The 22005-nt window shown below is 43.7% G+C and overlaps 2 protein-coding genes and 1 long non-coding RNA gene across 3 annotated transcripts in view; 2 read left to right on the top strand and 1 right to left on the bottom strand.

The window, feature by feature from the left end:
- LOC307221292 (homeobox protein otx5) overlaps positions 1–22005 on the bottom strand; it is a 70758-nt gene that overhangs the window by 3910 nt on the left and 44843 nt on the right. The window contains exons 3-5 of the mRNA XM_079985722.1: positions 19299–19356; positions 9558–9810; positions 2437–2588 (exon numbers count right to left, since the gene is read on the bottom strand). Coding sequence (XP_079841848.1) covers positions 2437–2588; positions 9558–9654 — 249 coding nt within the window. The 5' untranslated portion in view covers positions 9655–9810; positions 19299–19356. The remainder of the gene's footprint in view (positions 1–2436; positions 2589–9557; positions 9811–19298; positions 19357–22005) is intronic.
- BCKDHA (branched chain keto acid dehydrogenase E1 subunit alpha) overlaps positions 1–22005 on the top strand; it is a 191490-nt gene that overhangs the window by 142300 nt on the left and 27185 nt on the right. The gene's annotated exons all lie outside the window — the stretch shown is intronic.
- On the top strand, positions 29–8004 carry LOC307221430. The gene is made up of 3 exons (XR_013841404.1): positions 29–144; positions 6356–6451; positions 7895–8004. It is a non-coding gene; the product is annotated as an uncharacterized lncRNA (long non-coding RNA).

Raw genomic sequence — 22005 nt, 5'->3', positions numbered from 1 at the left:
TGCGGGGAAGGAAGGCGAGAAAGGATGAGCTTCGAGGGGAAGGCTTGGGGAGGAACCAAAAGGAAGGGTCGGCGTTTCCCCGGGAACCATTTCAACGGAACACGAGGTGGAGGATTCAGAAGTTCATAGGGGGAGCCCAAGCTGGTAAGACTGGAGAAGTTTATAAATGCGAGAAAGGGTTCCAGGAAATTGGGTGTGGGGAGCTTGTTTTTGCTGGCACTGTTGGGGCTGATGGGAGTTGTCGTTTGGCAACATCCGGAGGGCCAAACGTCAACGCCTTTGGCATATCCTGTCTGTGTTTCAATTTAATAATCATAATAATAATAATAAATTTTATTTATACCCCACCCTTCCTGGCCAGAGCCAGGCTCAGGGCGGCTAGCACCAGTAAAATTACAATAGAAACATAATAGGGGGGGAAACAAAACAAACAAAAACCGCAATTTAAAATACAGGTTAAAATGCAATTTAAAAAGCAGCCTCATTTTAAAAGGAGCCCATAAATCAAAGCCGTAAGAGAAGGGAAGACATAAGGGTCAGACCGAGTCCAAACCAAAGGCCAGGCGGAACAGCTCTGTCTTGCAGGCCCTGCGGAAAGATGTCAAGTCCTGCAGGGCCCTGGTCTCTTGTGCCCCTAGTTGAGACCAATCTAACCACCTTGCGACTTGGGACCTCCAAGGTGTTGTCATTTGTGGACCTTAAGGTCCTCCGCGGGGCATACCAGGAGAGGCGGTCCCGTAGGTCCGTGGGTCCTAGGCTGCATCCTCTGCTATAACAGGAAGTTTCCTGCAACCCAATGATGGGTTTTTATAATATAGGGCTGCCAGGTATCTGGAATTTCCCAATTTTTGGGAGATTTTGCAGTAGAAAAAGCTCAGTAACTTTTGCGCAGGCACCTATGTGAGTGGAGCATGTTAAAGCAAACTAGGATGGGAGTTTGCTCCTGGCCTCTGTTTTCTTTGCAAAGTACCTGTGAAGTGCTACGAGGAAAGATGGCGGCCAGGATACAAATATGGCCAGACAGTGACAGAGATTTGAGTGCAGTGTGTGCCTCAACGGAAAGGGAGGTCTCAGAGGCTTAGTGGCCTATTGTAGGATGGCCTCCTGATGGAGAAATGCCTAACAGGATGTAACAGGAACAATGTGTGCTCCCACCAGAGGGCACTCTGCATGCACACAAAATCACACACCGTCTCCTAAAAATCATGGGACACCAAAAAATAAAAAGAACAGAAAATAAAGAAAAAAGAAGAAGAAAAATCATGGGACCTTTTTTGAACACATCCACACCACACATTGAAAGCACTCTCACTTTAAGAGTCATGGTTTCTCCCAAAGAAAAATGGGAACTGTAGTTTAAGGCTCCTTGGACCAACACCCCCAACAAACTACAGTTCCCAGGATTCTTTGCACAGACAGCCCATGACGCTTTCGATAGAGTGAGTGTTTTAAATGAATAGCTGGAGACTCTTAATCTCAGGGTTCAAGGCCCATACTGGGCAAAAGATTTCTGCATTGAAGGGGATTGGACTATCAGGTGCCTTCAAATTCTATGATTCTATGAAATGCATGGGGTTGAATCCTTGTAGTTGTACTCAGGGTAGACCTATTGAAATGGAACATGGCCATTCATGCCAATAGGTCTACTCTGAGTGTATATGAGGACCTCTGCCTACATGAGCACTCAGGTTTCTTTTTACAAACCACTCCAGCTTTCCAGTTCGTAGCCATTAATATTCTTGCAGCTACCTTGGCATACAATAAGATTTCTCTCGCATTTTTTGGTATGTCTGGGCCTAATATCCCCAGGAGGAAAGCCTCCAGTTTTTTTAAATGAAGAATACCTTGATCATTAAAGGGACACGGGTGGCGCTGTGGGTTAAACCACAGAGCCTAGGATTTGCGATCGGAAGGTCGGCGGTTCGAATCCTCGCGACGGGGTGAGCTCCCATTGCTCGGTCCCAGCTCCTGCCCACCTAGCAGTTCGAAAGCACATCAAAGTGCAAGTAGATAAATAGGTACCACTCCGGCGGGAAGGTAAATGGTGTTTCTGTGTGCTGCTCTGGTTCACCAGAAGCGGCTTAGTCATGCTGGCCACATGACCCGGAAGCTGTACGCCGACTCCCTCGGCCAGTAAAGCGAGATGAGCGCCGCAACCCCAGAGTCATTCGCGACTGGACCTAATGGTCAGGGGTCCCTTTACCCTTTACCTTGATCATTATTTTGAGCTCATTATAAATTACATCCCAAAATTCCTTTACTTTTGTACAGGTCCCCTTTGGCCACCTGCACTGCTGGCACATAGTTGCAACTGAGAGCATGTGCGCTCTGCCAGGGTCTTCAGAGAGCAAGACACCTCGCTCCCGGTTTGAGTCTCCCGGTCCCTGCGCCTGTCTCGGCTTGCTGCCCTTCACCCCCTCCCGAGCAGAGCCCCACCTGAACTCTGGATTCAGGCAAATTGATCTTCAGAGCCACTTCCTCGCGCATGAAGATGTCTGGGTAGCGGGTCTTGGCGAAGAGAGCCTCCAAGATATCCAGCTGGGCTCGCGTGAAGGTCGTGCGCTCGCGCCTCTGTTTCCGCGGGGTGGCTAAAAATATAAGAGGAGATATCTGGATTCAGGGAAAGTTATGTATCTCATCATGTGACCCTCTTCATACATGTGGGTCGGTTCAGTTCATTCTCTGCATTTAAAGAACAACAGCAAGAATGTTACAGTGGTACCTCAGGTTAAGTACTTAATTTGTTCCGGAGGTCTGTACTTAACCTGAAACTGTTCTTAACCTGAAGCACCACTTTAGCTAATGGGGCCTCCTGCTGCTGCCGCACCGCCGAAGCACAATTTCTGTTCTCATCCTGAAGCAAAGTTCTTAACCTGAAGCACTATTTCTGGGTTAGCGGAGTCTGTAACCTGAAGCGTATGTAACCTGAAGCGTATGTAACCTGAAGCGTATGTAACCTGAGGTACCACTGTATTTTAAATAATAACAGCAATAACCACAATGACGATAAGCTGCACAACTCTATGTGCCTTTAAACTGATTTGTAAAAATGTTACATGGAAAAAATACGAGAGACGTTACACATACTTCTGTAAAACAAGAAAATCTTTAATAAAATAATAATAATAATAATAATAATAATAATAATAATAATAAAACCCTCTATGTGCCTTTGACAGTGCTCTGGAGGCTGCAGCTGGTACAGATTGTGGCTGCTAAGTTCTGGAGGAGCACCAGAAACTAGGAGCATATTTTGCATGTCCTAAAAAAGCCATGCTTGGCTGTCTGTTTGCTATCAGGCCCAATTTAAGGTGCTGGGTTTTTAAAGGAAGGCCTCTACCATTATATGCCAGCCTGCACCTTAAGCTCTGCAAGGCAGGCCCTGCTTGTAGATCTTATGGCGCAGCTCAGAGCAAGGCCTCCCCTGTTATGGCACCCTGTCTGTGGAACTCCCTCCCACTGCAGGTACGGTTGTCCCCAGTGCTGCCAGTCTTTCAGCATCCTTCGTGCCTCAGGAGATGGCTGATTTAAAGGACCAATGTCTCTGCTTCATGACAGCTCTTTTTAAGAATACTTTTATTTGTGCCTTTTCAGTAACAAATACAGTGGTACCTCAGGTTACATACGCTTCAGGTTACAGACTCCGCTAACCCAGAAATAGCGCTTCAGGTTAAGAACTTTGCTTCAGGATGAGAACAGAAATTGTGCTCCAGCGGCAGCAGGAGGCCCCATTAGCTTAAGTGGTGCTTCAGGTTAAGAACAGTTTCAGGTTAAGTACAGACCTCCGGAACGAATCAAGTACTTAACCCGAGGTACCACTCTACTCATAAACTGTCTAACTCAAAAGAGCCCTCTGTTCACTCTCCTACCCATTCATCCCATGTGTTTATAGCATTCACATAGAGGTAAGTTATTTAAGGTTATAGAACTATAGAAGGTACCCTGCGGGTCATCTAGCCCAACCCGCTGAAATTCAGGGATCTTTTGCCCAAGCCCACGACCCTGAGATTAAGAGCCTCGTGTTCTACCAACTGAGCTCTCCAAGGAGCTGTAAGAATATCAATTTCTAAATGCAAGCTTTAATTTTTAAATGTAAACGTTACTGCACTGGAACACGAAACCCCACAGCGTTTCATCCGATACGGCAAATTTGCTGCCATTGCGGGAGTTCCAAACAAGAGACTTCCAGGTTCTTTTTCAAGTGACAAGTAGTGAACCTTCCCCAGCCAAGCCACTCTGGGCGGCTTCCAACAAAAAATTAAAATACAATAATTGTGTATTTTCCCAGAGGGATTGTGTGTGTTTGTGTAATTGCAACAGACTAACTGGGCTCTCCCTCTGGATTTTGTGTGTGTGTGTGTATATATTACTGTATATATATAAAACACCCACTGCAATTTAGCTGAGAATATGTTGTTATTCTGTTGTGAATAGTTAACCCGCCACAACTGCTATGGAATCCTAGCTTCCTGGGACTCTGAGAAGCCCTAGTATCACACACTACCAACCCAGCCTTTCTCAACCTGGAATCTCCAGATGTTGTTGGACTACAACTCCCATTATCTCTAGCCAGCAGGTCAGGGATGATGGGAGTTGTAGTCCAACATCTGGAAATGTTGAGAAAGGCTGCTGTATTCACCACACCACCCTGGCTCCAAGGAGCTGAAGAATCTCCCTCTCCCCCCATTTTATCTAGATGGGTGGGGTATATTATTATTATTATTATTATTATTATTATTATTATCCTCAAAGCAACCATGTGCTTGGGGTGACAGGCAGTGAGTGGCCTAAAGTAAGCCAGAGAGCCTAGTGGCTCAGAGGGGCTTTGAAGTGGGGTCTCCCCAGTCCTGGTCAAGCACTATAACCACTACACGACACTGCCTCTCTTCGGGGAAATCCTGCCGGCCATTGCAGGATCTTCTGACGGAGGAATTCCTGATGAGCATCTAAGCCACTTTCCCTCCACTGCCTTTCCCAACACGGAGTCCCCAGAGGTGGCTGCATCACAATTCCTACCGTCCCTGACCGTTGACCATTCTGGCTGGGCATGAGGGGAGTCCAGCAATAGCTGGAGACCCCAGGCTGCGAAGGGAGGCTGCAGGGATTTCCAGGGACTGGGAGCTCAAAAGCAACATTTTGCCAAGCTGGAAGAAGGAGCTGGGCTTCTTCTCAGGGATACTTTGCACTTATTTGAGAAGCTTTTAATGTTTGATGTATTACAGTATTTTAATATTTTTTTGGAAGCCACCCAGAGTGGCTGGGGAAGCCCAGCCAGATGGGAGGGGTATAAATTATTATTACTATTATTATTATTAGATAGAAGTTGTTTATTTTAAAGCTATTATGACTTTTCATACTGGATCAGATTGTTACTATTATTTTTTTATTATAATTTTTATGTGCGTTGGAAGCCCCCCAACCAACCCAACCAGATGGGCAAGGTAATAATAATAATAATAATAATAATAATAATAGTAATAGTAATAATAGTAATAGTAATAATAATAGTAATAATAGTAATAATAATAATAATAATAATAGTAATAGTAATAATAGTAATAATAGTAATAGTAATAATAGTAATAATAGTAATAATAATAATTGCTATTATTACTGTATCACACTAGGTCTTGCTGTTAACTATTTGAGCCCACCCAGAGACAAATGTGGGCAGGGGGTTGGACTAGATGACTCTGGGGGTCCCTTCCACCTCTACAATTCTCCAATTCTGTACACAGCAGCTGGGGCTTGCACGAGAGCTCCATCAGCAGTTGCTGAGAGAAACAGCCGGCAAAGGGCATCCCAGAATAAGCTGCTTGGAGGTGGTTGGGTTGGTTGTTGTTTTTTTAAAAAAAGCAATGTATACATTTTGATAATAAATCAATTAAATACCAAGGTGGGGAGAGAAGGTGGAAAGCCACTATTATTATTATTATTATTATTATTATTATTATTATTATTATTATTATTATTTTATGTGCCGCACATCTGACTGGGTTGTCCCAGCCACTCTGGGTGGCTCCCAACAGAATATTAAAAACACAATAAAATACCAAACATTAACAACTTCCCTATATGGGGCTGCCTTCGGATTGGTCTACCCTGAGTAGCTGGATGTCATCCTGTTTATTTACCATGACAAGGGGTCACCTGACCCGACAGCTCCCTTCCACCCAGGCTAAGCTTATTTGGGGTAGAGATTTTCCGCTGCCACCTCCGAAATCACTTGCTATCTCTTATCTTGATTAGATATAGTTGTTCTCCCTCTTATCACTTCATTCCCCCTGATGAGATAAAGCTGTTTACTTCACATCCAAATCAAACTTAACGCCTTTTCTTTCTTTTTCACCCAAAGTGATATTGGTTGCCAAGGAAGCGGATGACCCAATGAAAGACCCTTTGCAGTCTTTGGATGGGAAAATTGCAGCCCTCTGGGTTCTTCACAGAATTTGTAAGAGCTGGAAGGGACCCAAAGGTCATCTAGATCTCAACCCTTGTTGTACTCCAACTCCCATCAGCCATGGCCAGTGAAGATGGGACTTGTAGTCCCAAAGCATCTGGAGAGCCACAGGCCCACCTCTCCCAATTCCAGTGTCTATTGAGAAGAAGAGGTGTAAAATACAATAAAATTGAATAGGTGATCATCCCATTTTCAGCTGGGCAGATGTGGCCTTGGGCACTCAAAAGCCTATGGCTTTACATCTCAGATTCTCAGTAAATCCGTTAGGTGGCCTGGGGCAAATATGGAAATGAGCCTCCCAGGGTTGTGAATACACCTGACTTTCATTTAAATTACTCCCTTTCTTTGCCAGCTCAGAGGTGGAGCTTCGCTTTTGTATGAAGGTTCCAGGTTCAGTCCCTGACATTAGCAGGGAGGGCTGGGAAACCCTAGAGCATGAGTAGGCAAACTAAGGCCCGGGGGCCGGATCCGGCCCAATTGCGCTGGCCCGTGGACAGTCCGGGAATCAGCGTGTTTTTGCATGAGTAGAATGTGTCCTTTTATTATTATTTAATAATAATAATAATAATAATAATAATAATAATAATAATAATAATAATCTATTATTTATTATTTATACCCCGCCCATCTGGCTGGGTTTCCCCAGCCACTCTGGGCAACTTCCAACAGAACACTGCATCTCTGGGTTATTTGTGGGGCATAGGAATTCGTTCATTTCCCCCAAAAAATATAGTCTGGCCCCCCACAAGGTCTGAGGGGCGGTCGACTGGCCCCCTACTGAAAAAGTTTGCTGACCCCTGCCCTAGAGAAAGGCTGCCAGTCAGTGTAGGGCAGTACTGACCTCTGAACTAGATCAGGGGTCAGCAACCTAAGGCCCGGGGAGCAGATACGGCCCAATTGCCTTCTCAATCTGGCCCGCGGATGGTCCGGGAATCAGCGTGTTTTTACACGAGTAGAATGTGTCCTTTTATTTAAAATGCATCTCTGGGTTATTTGTGGGGCATAGGAATTTGTTCATATTTTTTTCATCATATAGTCCGGCCCACCACATGGTCTGAGGGGCAGTGGACCGGCCCCCTTCTGACCCCTGTCCTGCCCTGATGGTGCCAAGGCAGCCCAGGTTGCTGACCACTAACCTAGATGGACCCCAATATATATGTTCTCCTCCTCCACCCCTCCCTATAGTAAGATCTTGTCTAGTGGCCTCCTGCTGAGGTCCCCTTGCAATCAATTTAATTCTCAAGATGAGCAGGGTATTTCCCCCCCTCCTGGCACAGACATCTAATTACTGCAGGATTTTTTTCCCTCCGCATAAAAGACTGTACCAAATTGGTTCCTGCCCATTGTGATCACCAGTGTGTCTACATGAATTGGCTGATTTAAAGGGATCTCTTCCTAGGGATCCCCCCCCTGCTCTTTTTTCTATTGGTTCAGATCACCCCTCAGCCCCATGGAGGAAAGGCAGGATATAAAAGGGAACAGGAGGATAAATTTCTGTTTTCAAAAAGGGCCATGGAGCAATTTTCTACCTAGAAGAGGCTTGGTCAACGGAATAATAATAATAAAAAGAATATGGACTCCCCACTAATTTAAAGCAATATTAAAGGCTAGTTAGGGATGCATTAATATCTGCTTCTTTCTTCGCAATTATATAAGTTTTTAAAAAGCTGACTACTGGAGGCAGGTCACATGACAGAAAAGACGGTCTAGCTTTATTTAGGAAGGTTTCCCCCACCAGGCAACAGTCTGGGATAAAAAATTATTGTGACATTAACTAGGCAATGTTGCTATGAAGTTTAGCATCTATAACACTAAAAGCAATTATGTCCTGCTATTAGTTGCTTAGATTCTTAACCTGCTCCAGATGCCCTGAACTAGGCAGGGGAGCAGGGAGTTATTGACTTAGGGGTTCCCCTTAAGTTTCAACTATTTCAGCGTCCCAAAATGCACTTTTGGGTAATCCACAAGGAATCTGTGAACATCCAGTGGTTTGCTTGGGGTTTGTTTGCTTGGGGGGCGTGGACAGCAAACTAGGATCCAGATAACATTATGGGCTTTTATAAGAGCACCCTGAGAACTTCGAATGAAGGGCAGTAATAATAAATAATAATAATAATAATAATAATAATAATAATAATAATAATAATAATAATAATAGTAATGACTTCACTTTGGCTGAATCCTGCCCATTGTGATCATAAGTGTGTCTGCATGAATTGGCTCATTTAAATGAATCTCTTTCTAGGGAACCTTTGGAACTTGTAAACCACATGATAGGTTTAAAAAAATAATATGTAGCGGCCGCTACATATAAAAATCAAAATCTCAAATATATATATATATATATATACACACACTGAGAGGAGCAACTGATGCCTCAACAAACTGGAATGCAGAAGTCTTTCAACACATTTTCAACAAAATCTGCCCTCATGGTGGGAAGGCAATTTAAGCATCTATGAATGCAAAAAAACTGGAAATACCATCCCAAAACTGGTGACTTTTTGAAAACATTTTTCATTCATTTAATTTATCATGGTCTCAGTACCTGAATATGAACCTCCAAAACTATTTTTATATTTAATTGTAAAATAAATGTGTGTGTGTGTATGTACACACACACACACACACACTTATTTTACAATTAAATATAAAAATAGTGTGTATATATATATATATATATATATATATATAAACAAACTAAGGGCATTTCATCTTTAAACACATGCAATTTGATAAATAGTAGAGTAAGAACATTTATCACGATCCACAATAATAAATAATTCAATATTTGCACATTCGGTTTGTTTTGATCCCCAAACCAAACAGGAAGCAGTTTCTATTCTCTTTCCCCCCACATTTGGCCAACTAGCTGAATTCTCCCTCGCTACCCGATACCCCACTGGTAAAAAAAGAAAAAAAGAAAAATCCAATTACGTCTCTCCATCCTTTGCCTACCAAGAACCAACTCAGTGATGCCCATCGCCCAAATCCTTTGCCTACCAAGAACCAACTCAGTGATGCCCATCGCCCAAGTTTCCTCCCAAACTGAAAACTGACCCAAAAAAAGGGGGGGGAATCTTGCAAATCCACTTACTGGGGTACCCGACGGCCGAATGTAGCAAGTCCATGCCTGGCCCAGCCAAGGTGAGGCCGTTGACTGCATAATGTGGTTGCTTGATGTAGGACATCATGCTCAGAAGGTTGGGGTCCCCAAAGATCTCGCTGGGGAGAGAGGTCTTCTGCTGCTGGTGGTGCTTCTTCGGTCTTGATTCTTTCCCGCTGGCTGGCTGGCTGGAAGCCTCCTAGGTCACCCTGGTCCTCCACTCAGCACCCAAGGGCAGCTGGAACTGCAGCCAGGAGGCAAAGACAGACAAGACCAGGAGTTTAGTAGCCACCTCCCAAGGAGGGAGAGGTGGGGAGGAGAGGGAGGTTGACCAATGGAAAGCGAGAGAAGACACCACACCTTTCTGGTGTCCATGCAAGGAGGACTCTGACTTTCCTGAAAAGCCTAGAACCTCACTGGCAGCCGAATAAATAAATAAACTACAGGGGTTTCTGTATCCTTTGGATATGAGATGGGGTGCCTTTTTCCTCCCACTCTGTATACTGCCTAGTCCCCCCCCCTTTTAATTTGAATTGCACATTACCACACAGTCAGTAATGATACAGAAAAAGCTGGAGGGTTTTTGGGGGGAGAGATTGGGATTTTAGCAACTCAAAAGGGGGGTCTAATGGGTACCAATAGGCCATCAGGCCCATGCTTTTGAGGGTCTATTATTACCTAAATGAGCAGGTTAAGTCAACACATTAAGGACTCACAGTGGTGCCTTGGGTTTTTGGAGGGGGAAAGGATTCTGGAGGCAGGGAAGGATTCTGCACAGCTTTTGGTAGAAGTTTGGCCTCTCAAATGCAATGCTTTGCAACATACAGCCGTTCTGTTGCTTCCCTCCTCCTGAGAATAGTTCCCCCCCCCCTCAAACTTCTGAGGGGTTTGTTTTTGTTTTTATAAAAAAAGGAAGCACACAATTCTAAGGGAACTGAGTGTAAACATATACAAAACATTATGCGGTGTAGCGGCTGAATGAATCTGAAAGTCCTGAGTTCAAATCCTACCTTAGCCTCATTTCATCCACTCCCCTGCCCCTTCCACTACAGCATGGTGATAATAATACTGACCTACCCTTCAGGATTATTGTAAATTTGACTGATACACACACGCGCGCAAATATATGGTGCCATGTATATGCTAAGCATTGTTATACTAATTTACCTGTCAATTTAAATTTAGGATGAAACTCTTAGCCTTCCTAATCTAGTGTGTATATGTATATTCTCCTTGTTTGTGGAATGTTCTCCCCAGGGAAACTCGCTTGGCACCTTCATTAAATATCTTTAGGTAGCAGGCGAAATTTCTCTATAACCAGGCCTTTGGCTGATTAACACACTATGGCCTTTTAAATGTGTTGCGGGTGGTGGTATTGCTCATGGTTTTGCTTTATTATGTATTCTGCATTCTCATTTTGTATTTTTCATGCCGTGAACCGCCCTGTGGTCTTCAGACGAAAGGCAGGCACGCTAATTTTTGAAAATAATATTTAGGACTTGGTTAGGGCTCACGGGGGCGCAACACGAGGACTCAGCTGCGCCACAAGTAAGGACGAGCATGTGCAGAGTGCCTTTTGCTCTCACCGCATGGTAGCCCAGCACAACAGACCTACAACCCTGAAATCGGGGAGCAAAATGAAATTGCAAGCAATTCTACATTTCTCAATGTTGAGAACAAGCTAGAACAGTGCAATAAAACAACGGGCCTAATTCTTTGAAATTCTACCAACCCTCCATCAACATCCTTCTGAATTTTTCAGCTCTGGTAAAGCCAGTTTGGGGACCAGCCTTTATCTCTAGAGAATGTTTCGTGATATTCCCTCTCTCTGCCATTAAGAAACCTGAGGTGTGGTTTGGTGGCGGCAGAATTTGCCAACCGCACTTTAACATCGCTTGTTTTGCTTAACCGCCAAGGTTTTATGAGAAGCGGGCCCGTAAATTGTGAATGGATTAGACGAGGGTTCAAAGGATAGATGCTGAGCCTCGCAGGAATGGGTTGCGACAAGCAGAGACACAGAGAAAACAAACTTCTCTGCCAAGTGGGACAGAAGGTGGAGTTTTTCATTTTGGTTTTTCCGTCTTCCAAAGAATACAGATGAGAGCATACGACGTGTGCAGGTTTCATGTGCTGAGGAAAAAAGCCTGGTACATTTGGAAACGTGACGGAAACTGCCCTAAATCTGGGTTACCTTAGAGTAAAGAGCTATCTCTGGCTGGTAAAAAGGGAGAGGGAAGTAGACACTCAAGACCCGTAGAATCAGCAGTTCTGCTTCTCAGCCTGAAGGCAGTAAGCCAGTCATGGACTTTCTAGCCTCGAGTTCTTCGGTGACTGCTGATATTTCCGCTACTGCATGGCTTTTGTCACAGACTAAACCTGTGGAGTTGCCACAGACTAAACCTGAGGCCTTTGGTACTCAAAGCAGACAAACAATGGGCCTAGAACATTTTCCCAAAAAAGGATGCCTCTATCCAGGAAAAGGAAGCGGGTGGCGCTGTGGGTTAAACCACAGAGCCTAGGACTTGCCGATCAGAAGGTCGGCGGTTTGAATCCCCGCGATGGGGTGAGCTCCCGTTGCTCGGTCCCTGCTCCTGCCAACCTAGCAGTTCGAAAGCAAGTCAAAGTGCAAGTAGATAAACAGGTACTGCTCTGGCGGGAAGGTAAACGGCGTTCCCGTGTGCTGCTCTGGTTCGCCAGAAGCGGCTTAGTCATGCTGGCCACATGATCCGGACGCTGTACGCCAGCTCCCTCGGCCAGTAAAGTGAGATGAGCACCGTAACCCCAGAGCTGGTCACGACTGGACCTAATGGTCAGGGGTCCCTTTACCTTTATCCAGGAAAAAGACATGGCTGGGAAAGCCACATTGTCCCCAAAGAACAGGGCAGATGGCCCAACAGGGCATCCTCCCCATTCATTGGTCTCTATTTTTGCAGTCCTTATCCTAGAGAAGGACTCACTTCAACAGGAGGAAAAGGGAGAAGGATCTCAGCAAAGGCAGCAGGAGGAGCCGCGAAAGATGCTATTAAAGGCCTGTATGGGTACCACGGGGGACGCAGGTGGCGCTGTGGGTTAAAGCCTCAGCGCCTAGGACTTGCCGATCGAAAGGTCGGCGGTTCGAATCCCTGCGGCGGGGTGCGCTCCCGCTGCTCGGTCCCAGCGCCTGCCAACCTAGCAGTTCGAAGCACCTCCGGGTGCAAGTAGATAAATAGGGACCGCTTACCAGCGGGAAGGTAAACGGCGTTTCCGTGTGCGGCTCTGGCTCGCCAGAGCAGCGATGTCACGCTGGCCACGTGACCCGGAAGTGTCTCCGGACAGCGCTGGCCCCTGGCCTCTTAAGTGAGATGGGCGCACAACCCCAGAGTCTGTCAAGACTGGCCCGTACGGGCAGGGGTACCTTTACCTTTTTATGGGTACCACTGTCTCACAGCCAAAATTAACAGAGGAGGCAGCAGACACACCAGGAATTTAAAGCACACCCCTCACAAATAAGAATCCCGGGAACTGTGGTTTGTTAAGGGTGCTGTATCTCTGCCAGGGTAAACTACTATTCCCAGAATTTGGGATGCTTGTGTATGCAGCCAGAATCCCTGGCTGCCCGTGAAATCCTAAGCTGGGTGGCCAGATATCCCCTTAGCTGAAAAACTCGCTGGTGCCAACTGAGTAGAAAGAGTGCCCAGTTGCAGAGCCGAGAGACCCAGGTTCAAATCACGGTTTCAACGGGCAGGCGAAAATAGCGATGAGGACTCTTGGTCGTTCACAGCTTCCTGCATTTGTGAAACAGGGATAGTTGGGAACCTGGAATACCACTCTCTCAGTGGGAGAAAAGAAATAACGGACATAATAAAAGTCTGGCGCCCTGATCTTGCAGAGGTGAAGGAGATGCCTCTGGGAAAACCTTATCTCCCATGATTTTAGCTCAGTCGGTAGAGCATGAGACTCTTAATCTCAGGGCTGTGGGTTCGAGTCCCACGCTGGGCAAAAGATTCCTGCACTGCAGGGGGTTGGACTAGATGACCCTCGTGGGTCCCTTTCTACGTTCCTTTGCCTAATCCTCTTTTAAAGCCGTTCAGGCTGGCTGCCATCGCTGGCTGCTTCCTGTGGGAGGCAGTTCCGCAGTTTAACTACGCGTTGCGTGCAGAACTACAGCTTTTATAATTTCCTCTCTCCTTCTGCTTTTAACGTAGCGAATAAGAAAGACGGACTGAAGGCGGGAGGGGGAATCGAGGACGTTCAAAATCTCATCGGCATCAGCGGAAGTCTGGTCTGCAGCTGGATCCACGGAGGTTCAAGGGCAAGCTAGATTTCTCTGGGATGCATTTCCGGAATTGGGAAAGAGTAGCTATGGGACACACACAGAACTGGGGGAGATACAGAGATTTCTCTGTCCCACCAGAAGACTCTCCCTCCCCAAGATTCCTTTGTTCCTAAATCCATCAGGGAATCAATCACTAATGATAATGGGCTTGGAAGATGCTGACAGTCGTCTTCTCTCTTTTGTTTGGCTAGCTCTCCTGCTGCTTCTTCCTTTTCCCCACCTTAAACCGCATCCCTCCAGCTTTAGATTTCCAACTCCAGAGGCAAACAATGAAGAGGTTATAGAAAAGGGAGCCCACCGCCCTTATCTCTGTTCTATCCTGTTTTCCTTTAAACCAATTCGTGGCCCATGAACCTATTGTTCAAATCACGAACCGTTATGTGCCAGGCGTTGCTGCAAATCTATTTATTGCAAACATAAACGTGAGGAGACTTGGCCTATTTATTGCCACCATTTATTATTCCTATGGTCCTTATTTGTAAAAAAAACCCTATAAAGTTATTCAAAGAAGAAGAAGAAGGGGTAGAATAAGCAGTTATCAAATCTATAGCAAGGCAAAGTCAAATGGCAAGTTTGCAGAGAATTCCCTCACTCACAGTTATTTGTCCCTGCAAATAGCTTCCCTTCCAATTAAGAGGTGTGGGTTGACCTTGTAAACAAAGAAAGGAACTGAATGGTGACACACATACACAACTACACACCTACACAAAAAGTGACAGACAGTCACTTATATGCTTTTCAACACCTTAGATAAGATATCTAGAGAAGGAAGACTAAGGATGGTTTGGGGGCAAACCGTGTTTTCCTATCTGCTCAGAGGCTTTCACTTAAAGAGAATTTTTTTTCCTAAATTTTGACAGTCAAGAAGATGCTATAATGTTGCCTCATGTCTTATCAACACCCCAACTGACTTTTTTGCACTTGAATGAAACTGGTCTACATCTATTATTATTGTTTTAATTATTATTTTTAAAATTTTCTATGCCACTATACATTCGAAGGTCGTAGGGCGGTTTACCGTATAAAAACACAAAAATACATGCCATAGTGACAAACAATAACACCTCTCCATGGTTATTCTTCACTATCATTTCTTAAATTTCTCCAGTTATTATTCTCCGGTTTTTGAAATCTACTCCAAATAATTTCCCCGGGGGAATTTAAATAGCTAGAAACAGGTGTAAATTTATTGGTTGCAAAGCACATACCCAGATAATAATAATATAATAAATTTTTATTTATACCCCGGCCAGAGCCAGGCTCAGGGCAGCTAACACCAATAAAATTTCAGTAAAAACATAATAACAATAAAAAAGATGGGAAAGGTTTGTAAAAAACTGGAAAAGTCGAATGGTTAACAGAGGCGGATATTGAGTTTTGATTATGCTGGATCAATAGCAAGCTCTCCACAGAACCTTCATTTCTATTGTCTGAACAAATACCCTGCTCTGACCACAAGGTGCCTGAAATTTGGCCTCATACCGCAGTAACAGTATTCATTAAGAGGTACAGACAAAAAGATCTCTTTAGCATTGCTTTCAAAAATGCCCCTTTGACATTTAATTAAGCAATGTGTTCTCCATTCAAAAAAGCTGGCTTGGAGTGGGACACAGCTAGATTCCTTGATAATTTTAAAGGGATATTTTCCTCTTCCAAAACACCCAATATGTTGTTGTTGTTGTTGTTGTTGTTGCTGTTCTTGTTCTTGTTCTTGTTGTTTTGTGGCACAACACATTCTAAGTCTGCAATCCTATGCCCACTTACCTGGGACTCAGGAGTAAATAGTAAATTCTACTGAACTCAGACTTGCTTCTTAGCAAGCAGACTGCGTGGCCCAATTTGCTCGCGTTTAATTCATTTATGTTTTCCATCAAGTTTACACCCTCTCTTTCTGGTCTCAACCAGGAACCGCTGGGGTGGCTAATTCACAAGAGAGCAACCTTAATACTTGATATGAGCACTGAGACGGGCTGCTCAGGATTTTCTGGCCGCATGAGGGGTCCTCAAAGTTTCCCCCCTCTGGCTACAGCCTCGCCTGGTTTGTGGGAAGCAGACTTTAGGGGGTTCCCAAACTGTGGTCCGCAGACCACCAATGGCCTGTGAGCCTCATTCAGTCTGTCTGTGAAGAACCCTTACAATCGGAGTTCCATGGAATCCAAACTGCAATACAGCAAAGTGCAATAGAAGAAGCACTGAAAATGAAATTAAAAACCATACGGGATCTGTTTGACAGTGGAAGGTGCTGGAATCTCCTTTCCTGGAGTTTTTTTAGCAGAGGTTGGGTGAACATCTGCCAGGGATGCTTTAGTTGTGAGTCTGGCCTAACCCATGATGTTGTTTCAAGGGCTGTGGCAGAATCATAATAATAATAATAATAATAATAATAATAATAATAATAATGATGATGATGTAGTGTTTTGGACACTCGAGGTGCAATAAATAAATTTCTGTTCCCTCTGCTTCCAGTGTTCAGGGATATTAGTGCTGTTCTTTCTGCAGTTAATCATTCTCACCCTCACACAGGGAAAAGAAATTTGGCAAGGTTGCAGAAGCCTTTCAGGCGGAGGGAAACCTGAAGAGACTCCCCCCAAAAAAACAGTCCAATGAGGACGGTTTGCTCTCTCGGGGGCCACAGAATGCTGGAAGACAGTTTTGGGTTTGCATTTTTGGAGAAGGGGGCAGGGAAGAGGACAACTAGATGGGAAACAGGACAGAATGAAGTGTCGTGAGCTAAGGCACAGCCAACAAAAGCATCCCCGCGCTGCAACGTTTTGTTGCAGCTCCCATCTGTTGCCGTGAATGCTCTTTGAATAAGGTTACCAGATTTTTTTTTCAATGAATCCAGGGACACTTTTCAACTTCCTACTAAATAGATGGATTTTGTCAGGGGACTGATTTGTAAATCCAGGACTGTCCCCAGGAAACAGGGATGTCTGGTAACCTTATATTTGACATTTGAGGGGTAAGGGATGGTAGTGGGAAAAAGAAGTATCTGTGGGATTGAATGTGGGTATGTATGAATATTTTTTAAGGATTGTATGAAATGTATGTTTGTATATTCATAACATAAAAAAAAGACGATGGTAACCTTATATTTGAATCCCTGCCAGAAACTCTACAGCTTCACACATCTATATTGATAGCCTTGATAATCAAATAAAAAAGACTAAGGTTTTAATAGTAATAATAATAATAATAATAATAATAATAATAATAATAATAATTGTGCCTTCTTTATTTATTTGTTTGTTTGTTGTGTTCAAGCACAATTATTATTGTGTTTCACCTGATAGCATGGGTATATATAAGACAGAGGAATTATATTTCCCCCAAAGCCTAAACACACTTACCTGGAGGGCACCCACTCAATGGTTGTTTCACAGGTTTGCTCTGTTAAACTCTTTAGGATAGATTAATATTTATATGTTCAGGATTGCCCTGTTAAACTCCTTTAGAAAGAGCATTGGAAAACTACCAGAGGATTTGCCAATCTGGATAAATTAAATGCTGAATTCTTTTTCGTTATCTATGTTCCCCTTTTATTAATTTCCTTTTATTTCAGCAAGAACAGCTTAAAATGAATTTAGTGTTGTTGTTTTTTTTTAAAAAAACACCCGTTAAGGAATGGGCGTTTTTTCCCCTTAAAGGCAAATTTTAACTGATTTGTTTTTTATTAGGAGAGCAACAGCAAAAAAGAAAAAAGAAAGGTCTAATATCTGTGTACAAATGCTTGAAATCCAGAAAGATATGAGCTCCTTAATGTAAGGAAACTGATAAACCTCTCTTTGGCTTAATGAAATATGCAAGTCTGAAGAGGTTTTGAGTGGGCAGATGGTGTTTTGCCCCAGATATTTTCCCATTTAAAATGTTGTCATCTCTTTGCAGTGTCTCGGATTATAGATTTATATAGCGGCAGGAAGAATGCAGTGAGAATCCTTTGAAACAAACAAACAAAAAGCTTTGGTTGCTGTTGTTATTTTTATACAAATCAGATCAGGACAATCCTTTAAAATAGTCTCTCTCTGCGTGTACCACATACATTTACTAAAAAATAAAAGTAAAATCAAGTTTTAAACATTTTCCTTTTTTAAAAAAACCCCCACAGAGCTCCTCCACATTCATTAAATGCTTATAATTATCAGAGAAACACTGGATTTTATTTCTTTGTTGTTGTTGTTGTTGTTCTAAATTCTTTAAAATAATTGCAAAAAAAGCTGAAAATATGATCTACATTGACCCAAAACTTGAGGGTTCTTTTTGAAGAACAATGTGAACAACCCCTCAAAATATATTGTTAGTGCGACCATTTTATCTAATTCTTAATTTCAAAAGTGAGATTATACTTATTTTAATCTAGGGTCTGCTTGAAATGTTGCTTTGACGGTCAATACTTTGAAAAAAGATGATTGAAACTGAATCAACCACCTTTCACTGAGTTTATGTTTATACACACACTGTATACACTTTGAAACATTATTTAGAAAACTCCATAGGCTTTTACATCTATCTCTCTTAATGCAACTATTGCTACCCCTCCAGCTTTGCTATAAATGTGCTTGCCAGCCGTCAAATGAGACGAAATGCCAATGCTGTAACAGAAGCTGAATATACACTACACATCTCTAGATACGACATTGATGGTTGTTAGTGGACTCTGCAGAGTAATTTGACAGAGGTCAATTCCTTCCCCCATTTATCACATAAAATATGCCAACGTTTCCCAGGTTAAATCTCATTATGTCTTGTTTTCAGAACACGGAAAAAGGGGAAAATTAAATGTGGACAACATCTTTACAGCTTAGATTATAAAACTGAAGAAAAGGCAATTATATTTAATATCTAAATGGTGCAATTAAAGAAAGCAACGCATGTAAACGTTTCATTATATTGTGTGCCACCCCTTCATCGAACATAGTGAAATTAAGTTTTGCCATTGTGGCAAATCTTCCACAGGATACGCACAATAGAAAACGCAGATCTATTTGCGGCATTAGTGAGATGGCCAGACTGTTTGCTGCAGTGGGCGACGCACGATTTCTAGAGAGGACACCCAAAAGAGGTAAAATGGTGACTTTCTAACATGGGGTTAGCTGGGCTTCCAAATCGCCTGGGATTCTTTTGACGAGGCGGCATGGGAAGAATGAAAAATTTCAAGTGGACATTGAGATTATAAATGGCCAAAGACACCTTGGCTGGATCGCAAGATAGTTGAAGGCACTCCTTGTATGGTTGGAAAATTCCTAGGTCAACTCACATCAGGGTAACAACAACCATCTCTCCCACTTCGGTTCTTACCTACATGGCCAACTAACATCCATTGAATTTCCGCAGTAGTGGCACAATGTCCTGCCTTTTCTCTCTCGCACACAAGCACACCAGATTTATTTTTGGGGTGGGTTGGGGGAAATCTGCCTTACCTTCTCCCGAGAGCAGTTCCAGTGCCCAGGTGTCCAGACCAGGAACCTCCGGGTACCTCTGCAAGGAAGCATAACAGAGATTTGTTCTGGAGATGGATCAAATGAGGAAAAACCAAGGGCAGCTCCTTCTTCCCAACCCCAGGAAACCACAAAAAATAACCCCGGCTAGAAAGAGCAAAATGTGTTAAAAGGATAACCCAGAAGTGATACAGTGGGAGATCCCTATAATCTGTAATAAAAAGAGAAGCTTAACCTGAATTGAAAAGAGATTTAGAGCTGGGTAAGAGATTCTGCAGCCCAGGACTTCTCTGGGCATTTAGATCCGAAGGTTTGGGATTTTCTCCTCTTAAGCCCTGGAGAAACCGGGGGGGGGGGGCAGTGGTGGTGGCAACAGCAGCAGCAACAGCAGTGGTGGTGGCTGGTGAGGGAGGGTTTTCTCAAAAACAATTTGGTGCGCTGTGCTGCAAGCTCCATTCTTAGATCCTGGCCCTCACATGACTGGTATTATAGGAACACTCTTGTAGATTAATAAACAAGGGAGGGATGGCTTTGTTGAGTTTTCTTTAAGGGCAGTTGAATATCCCAGGTTCCCTTTGGTGGTGTGCAGGTTTATGGGCTGGCGTGAAGGGTAAAAATGATTTGCATCGGGAGATTTCGCAAGCAGATACCCAGATAGACACACAAACACACACAACCAACACACTTCTGGGGCATACTGCAAGAGCAGCCTAACAGAAAGAAGGAGAAACTCACACAGAGAGACTTTCTACCTCCAAACTTTTCATGTTGGTGCCGCACTTTTTTAGACATGCGTCATTTCGCGACACCGCCATTCAGTTTTACTAGCAAAGTAACCCCTTTGCAGACCCAGGAGGAGTGTTCACACAACACACCGACACACTGCAGCCGACACATTCATGTGTCGTGACACAGTTTGGAATGCTCTGTTCTGTCTTCTTGCCCGAAAGCAGGCATATACGACTGATATGTTTTGGTTCAGGCACACGGGTCAAAGAGTGGGAAGATGTCAATATCAGAAAAAGGCAGTGAGGTCTTTTCCATTGCTATTTTCCCTCCTCCTTGAATTCATTTTATTTATTCCCAACACACACACACACACACACACACACTTAAAAACAGACATTTGTGCTTTTTGCTCCAATAAATCTCTTAAACTATGGGCTAAAATTTCAAAAACAACACCAAGATTTTCCAGCAGAACGACCGGATGCAAAAGAGGGCAACAGGCTTCTGAATAATCAACAGGTGTGTAGAGAATTATGGCCGCTTCTTGGGTCTAACCCTCACCACCACCTTTTCCATTTGGCCACGTAAGATCTTCTGTGGAACATGCCCCGAGCCAAGAAATGGCACCGCAGCGGTTAATGTCCCCCCCCCCCCTTTCCACACACACCTTGCCTGCGTTATCAGGTGAATGTCAGCCTGGGCGTGTAACATGACCTTATATTTCTGATATTTACTCTGATCACTCGGAGAAGGGCTCTATGTATGTGGGAAGTTTGCTTGGAATGCTGGCTTATTGACTGGGGCGATAAAAAATACATAGCTGCGCTGGGTCTCTCATTTTCATTCCGCAGTGCCTAAGGTACTTGTGTTGAATGAAGTCTTGATTCAGGGAAGGTGGAGCATACGGGAAAGGTAGGTTTCCACCTTTCAAATTGGCCCCCTAGGCATAAAAAAACTGAGGTACAGGATAAACTTGCCAGTATTGATCACCTGGGGCTCTGTGTCTGCTCTAGGCTGGACCAGGACTGTATCCTGCAAAGCTACCAGATTGTTTGGTTTTTATTATTGGGTTGCCCTGTTTTACTTGCCTGCATGTCTATATATAAGCATATCTGTCACCTTCAAAGTGCACATTACTTGATGCTCAAGCCATCAGTTGGCATCTTTATTGCATCTGAAATCCTTTTTATACATGGAATACAGCAGAGGTTATATTTTCTGAGAATCCTCCAGAAAAACAATCTCTCAAAGGACCTGTTGATGGCATTTTACCATTGTACTGTTGAGAGTGTATTAACATGGTCTCTGTGTGTGGTTTGGGAGCTGCACGGTCAGGGAAAAAACAATTCTGTCTAGGGTTGTAAAGACTGTGGAGAGAATAACTGGGTGCACTCTTCCCACCTCGGATCAAATCTATGCTTCCAGGTGTCATAAGAAAGCTGCAGAGATAGTGCAGGATAGTGCGCACCCCAGAAACGATCTCTTTCAGCTTCTGCCTTCTGGAAGAAGGTACAGGGTTATAAAGACTAGGGCTAGCCGCCTGAGAAACAGTTTCTATCCAAATGCGATTTTGGTTTTAAACACAGTGTAAGGTAGTCTCTGTGGGAGAATATTGTATTTAATTATGGGGTATCAGAGTTTTTAGGGGGCTAACCAGGCTGGGATAGCTGGGATAGCAGGCTTGTTGGTTTTGAATGTCTGATGTAGATTTTTTCAATTTCATTGTTCTGTATGGGACAATGACAATAAAGATTATTGTATTGTATCATATCTTGTATCATTTATCTCTGTCCTCATATCGTATACCTCTCTCTCTCTCTCTCTCTCTCTCTCTCTTTGTTTGTGTGTTTGTGTGTAAACATAACTGTTTTAACTTTTTATATATGAAACATTTTACGCAAGTTCTTCCTGCACTGGGAAGTTCTTCAAAGGAAGTGGTTCCTCAATGAATGAAATAACA

This window comes from Podarcis cretensis (assembly GCF_951804945.1).
Source record: "Podarcis cretensis genome assembly, chromosome: 8".
Taxonomy (NCBI): domain Eukaryota; kingdom Metazoa; phylum Chordata; class Lepidosauria; order Squamata; family Lacertidae; genus Podarcis; species Podarcis cretensis.
The sequence above is the reverse complement of the archived record's forward strand: the minus strand, read 5'-3'. Positions and strand labels throughout refer to the sequence as shown.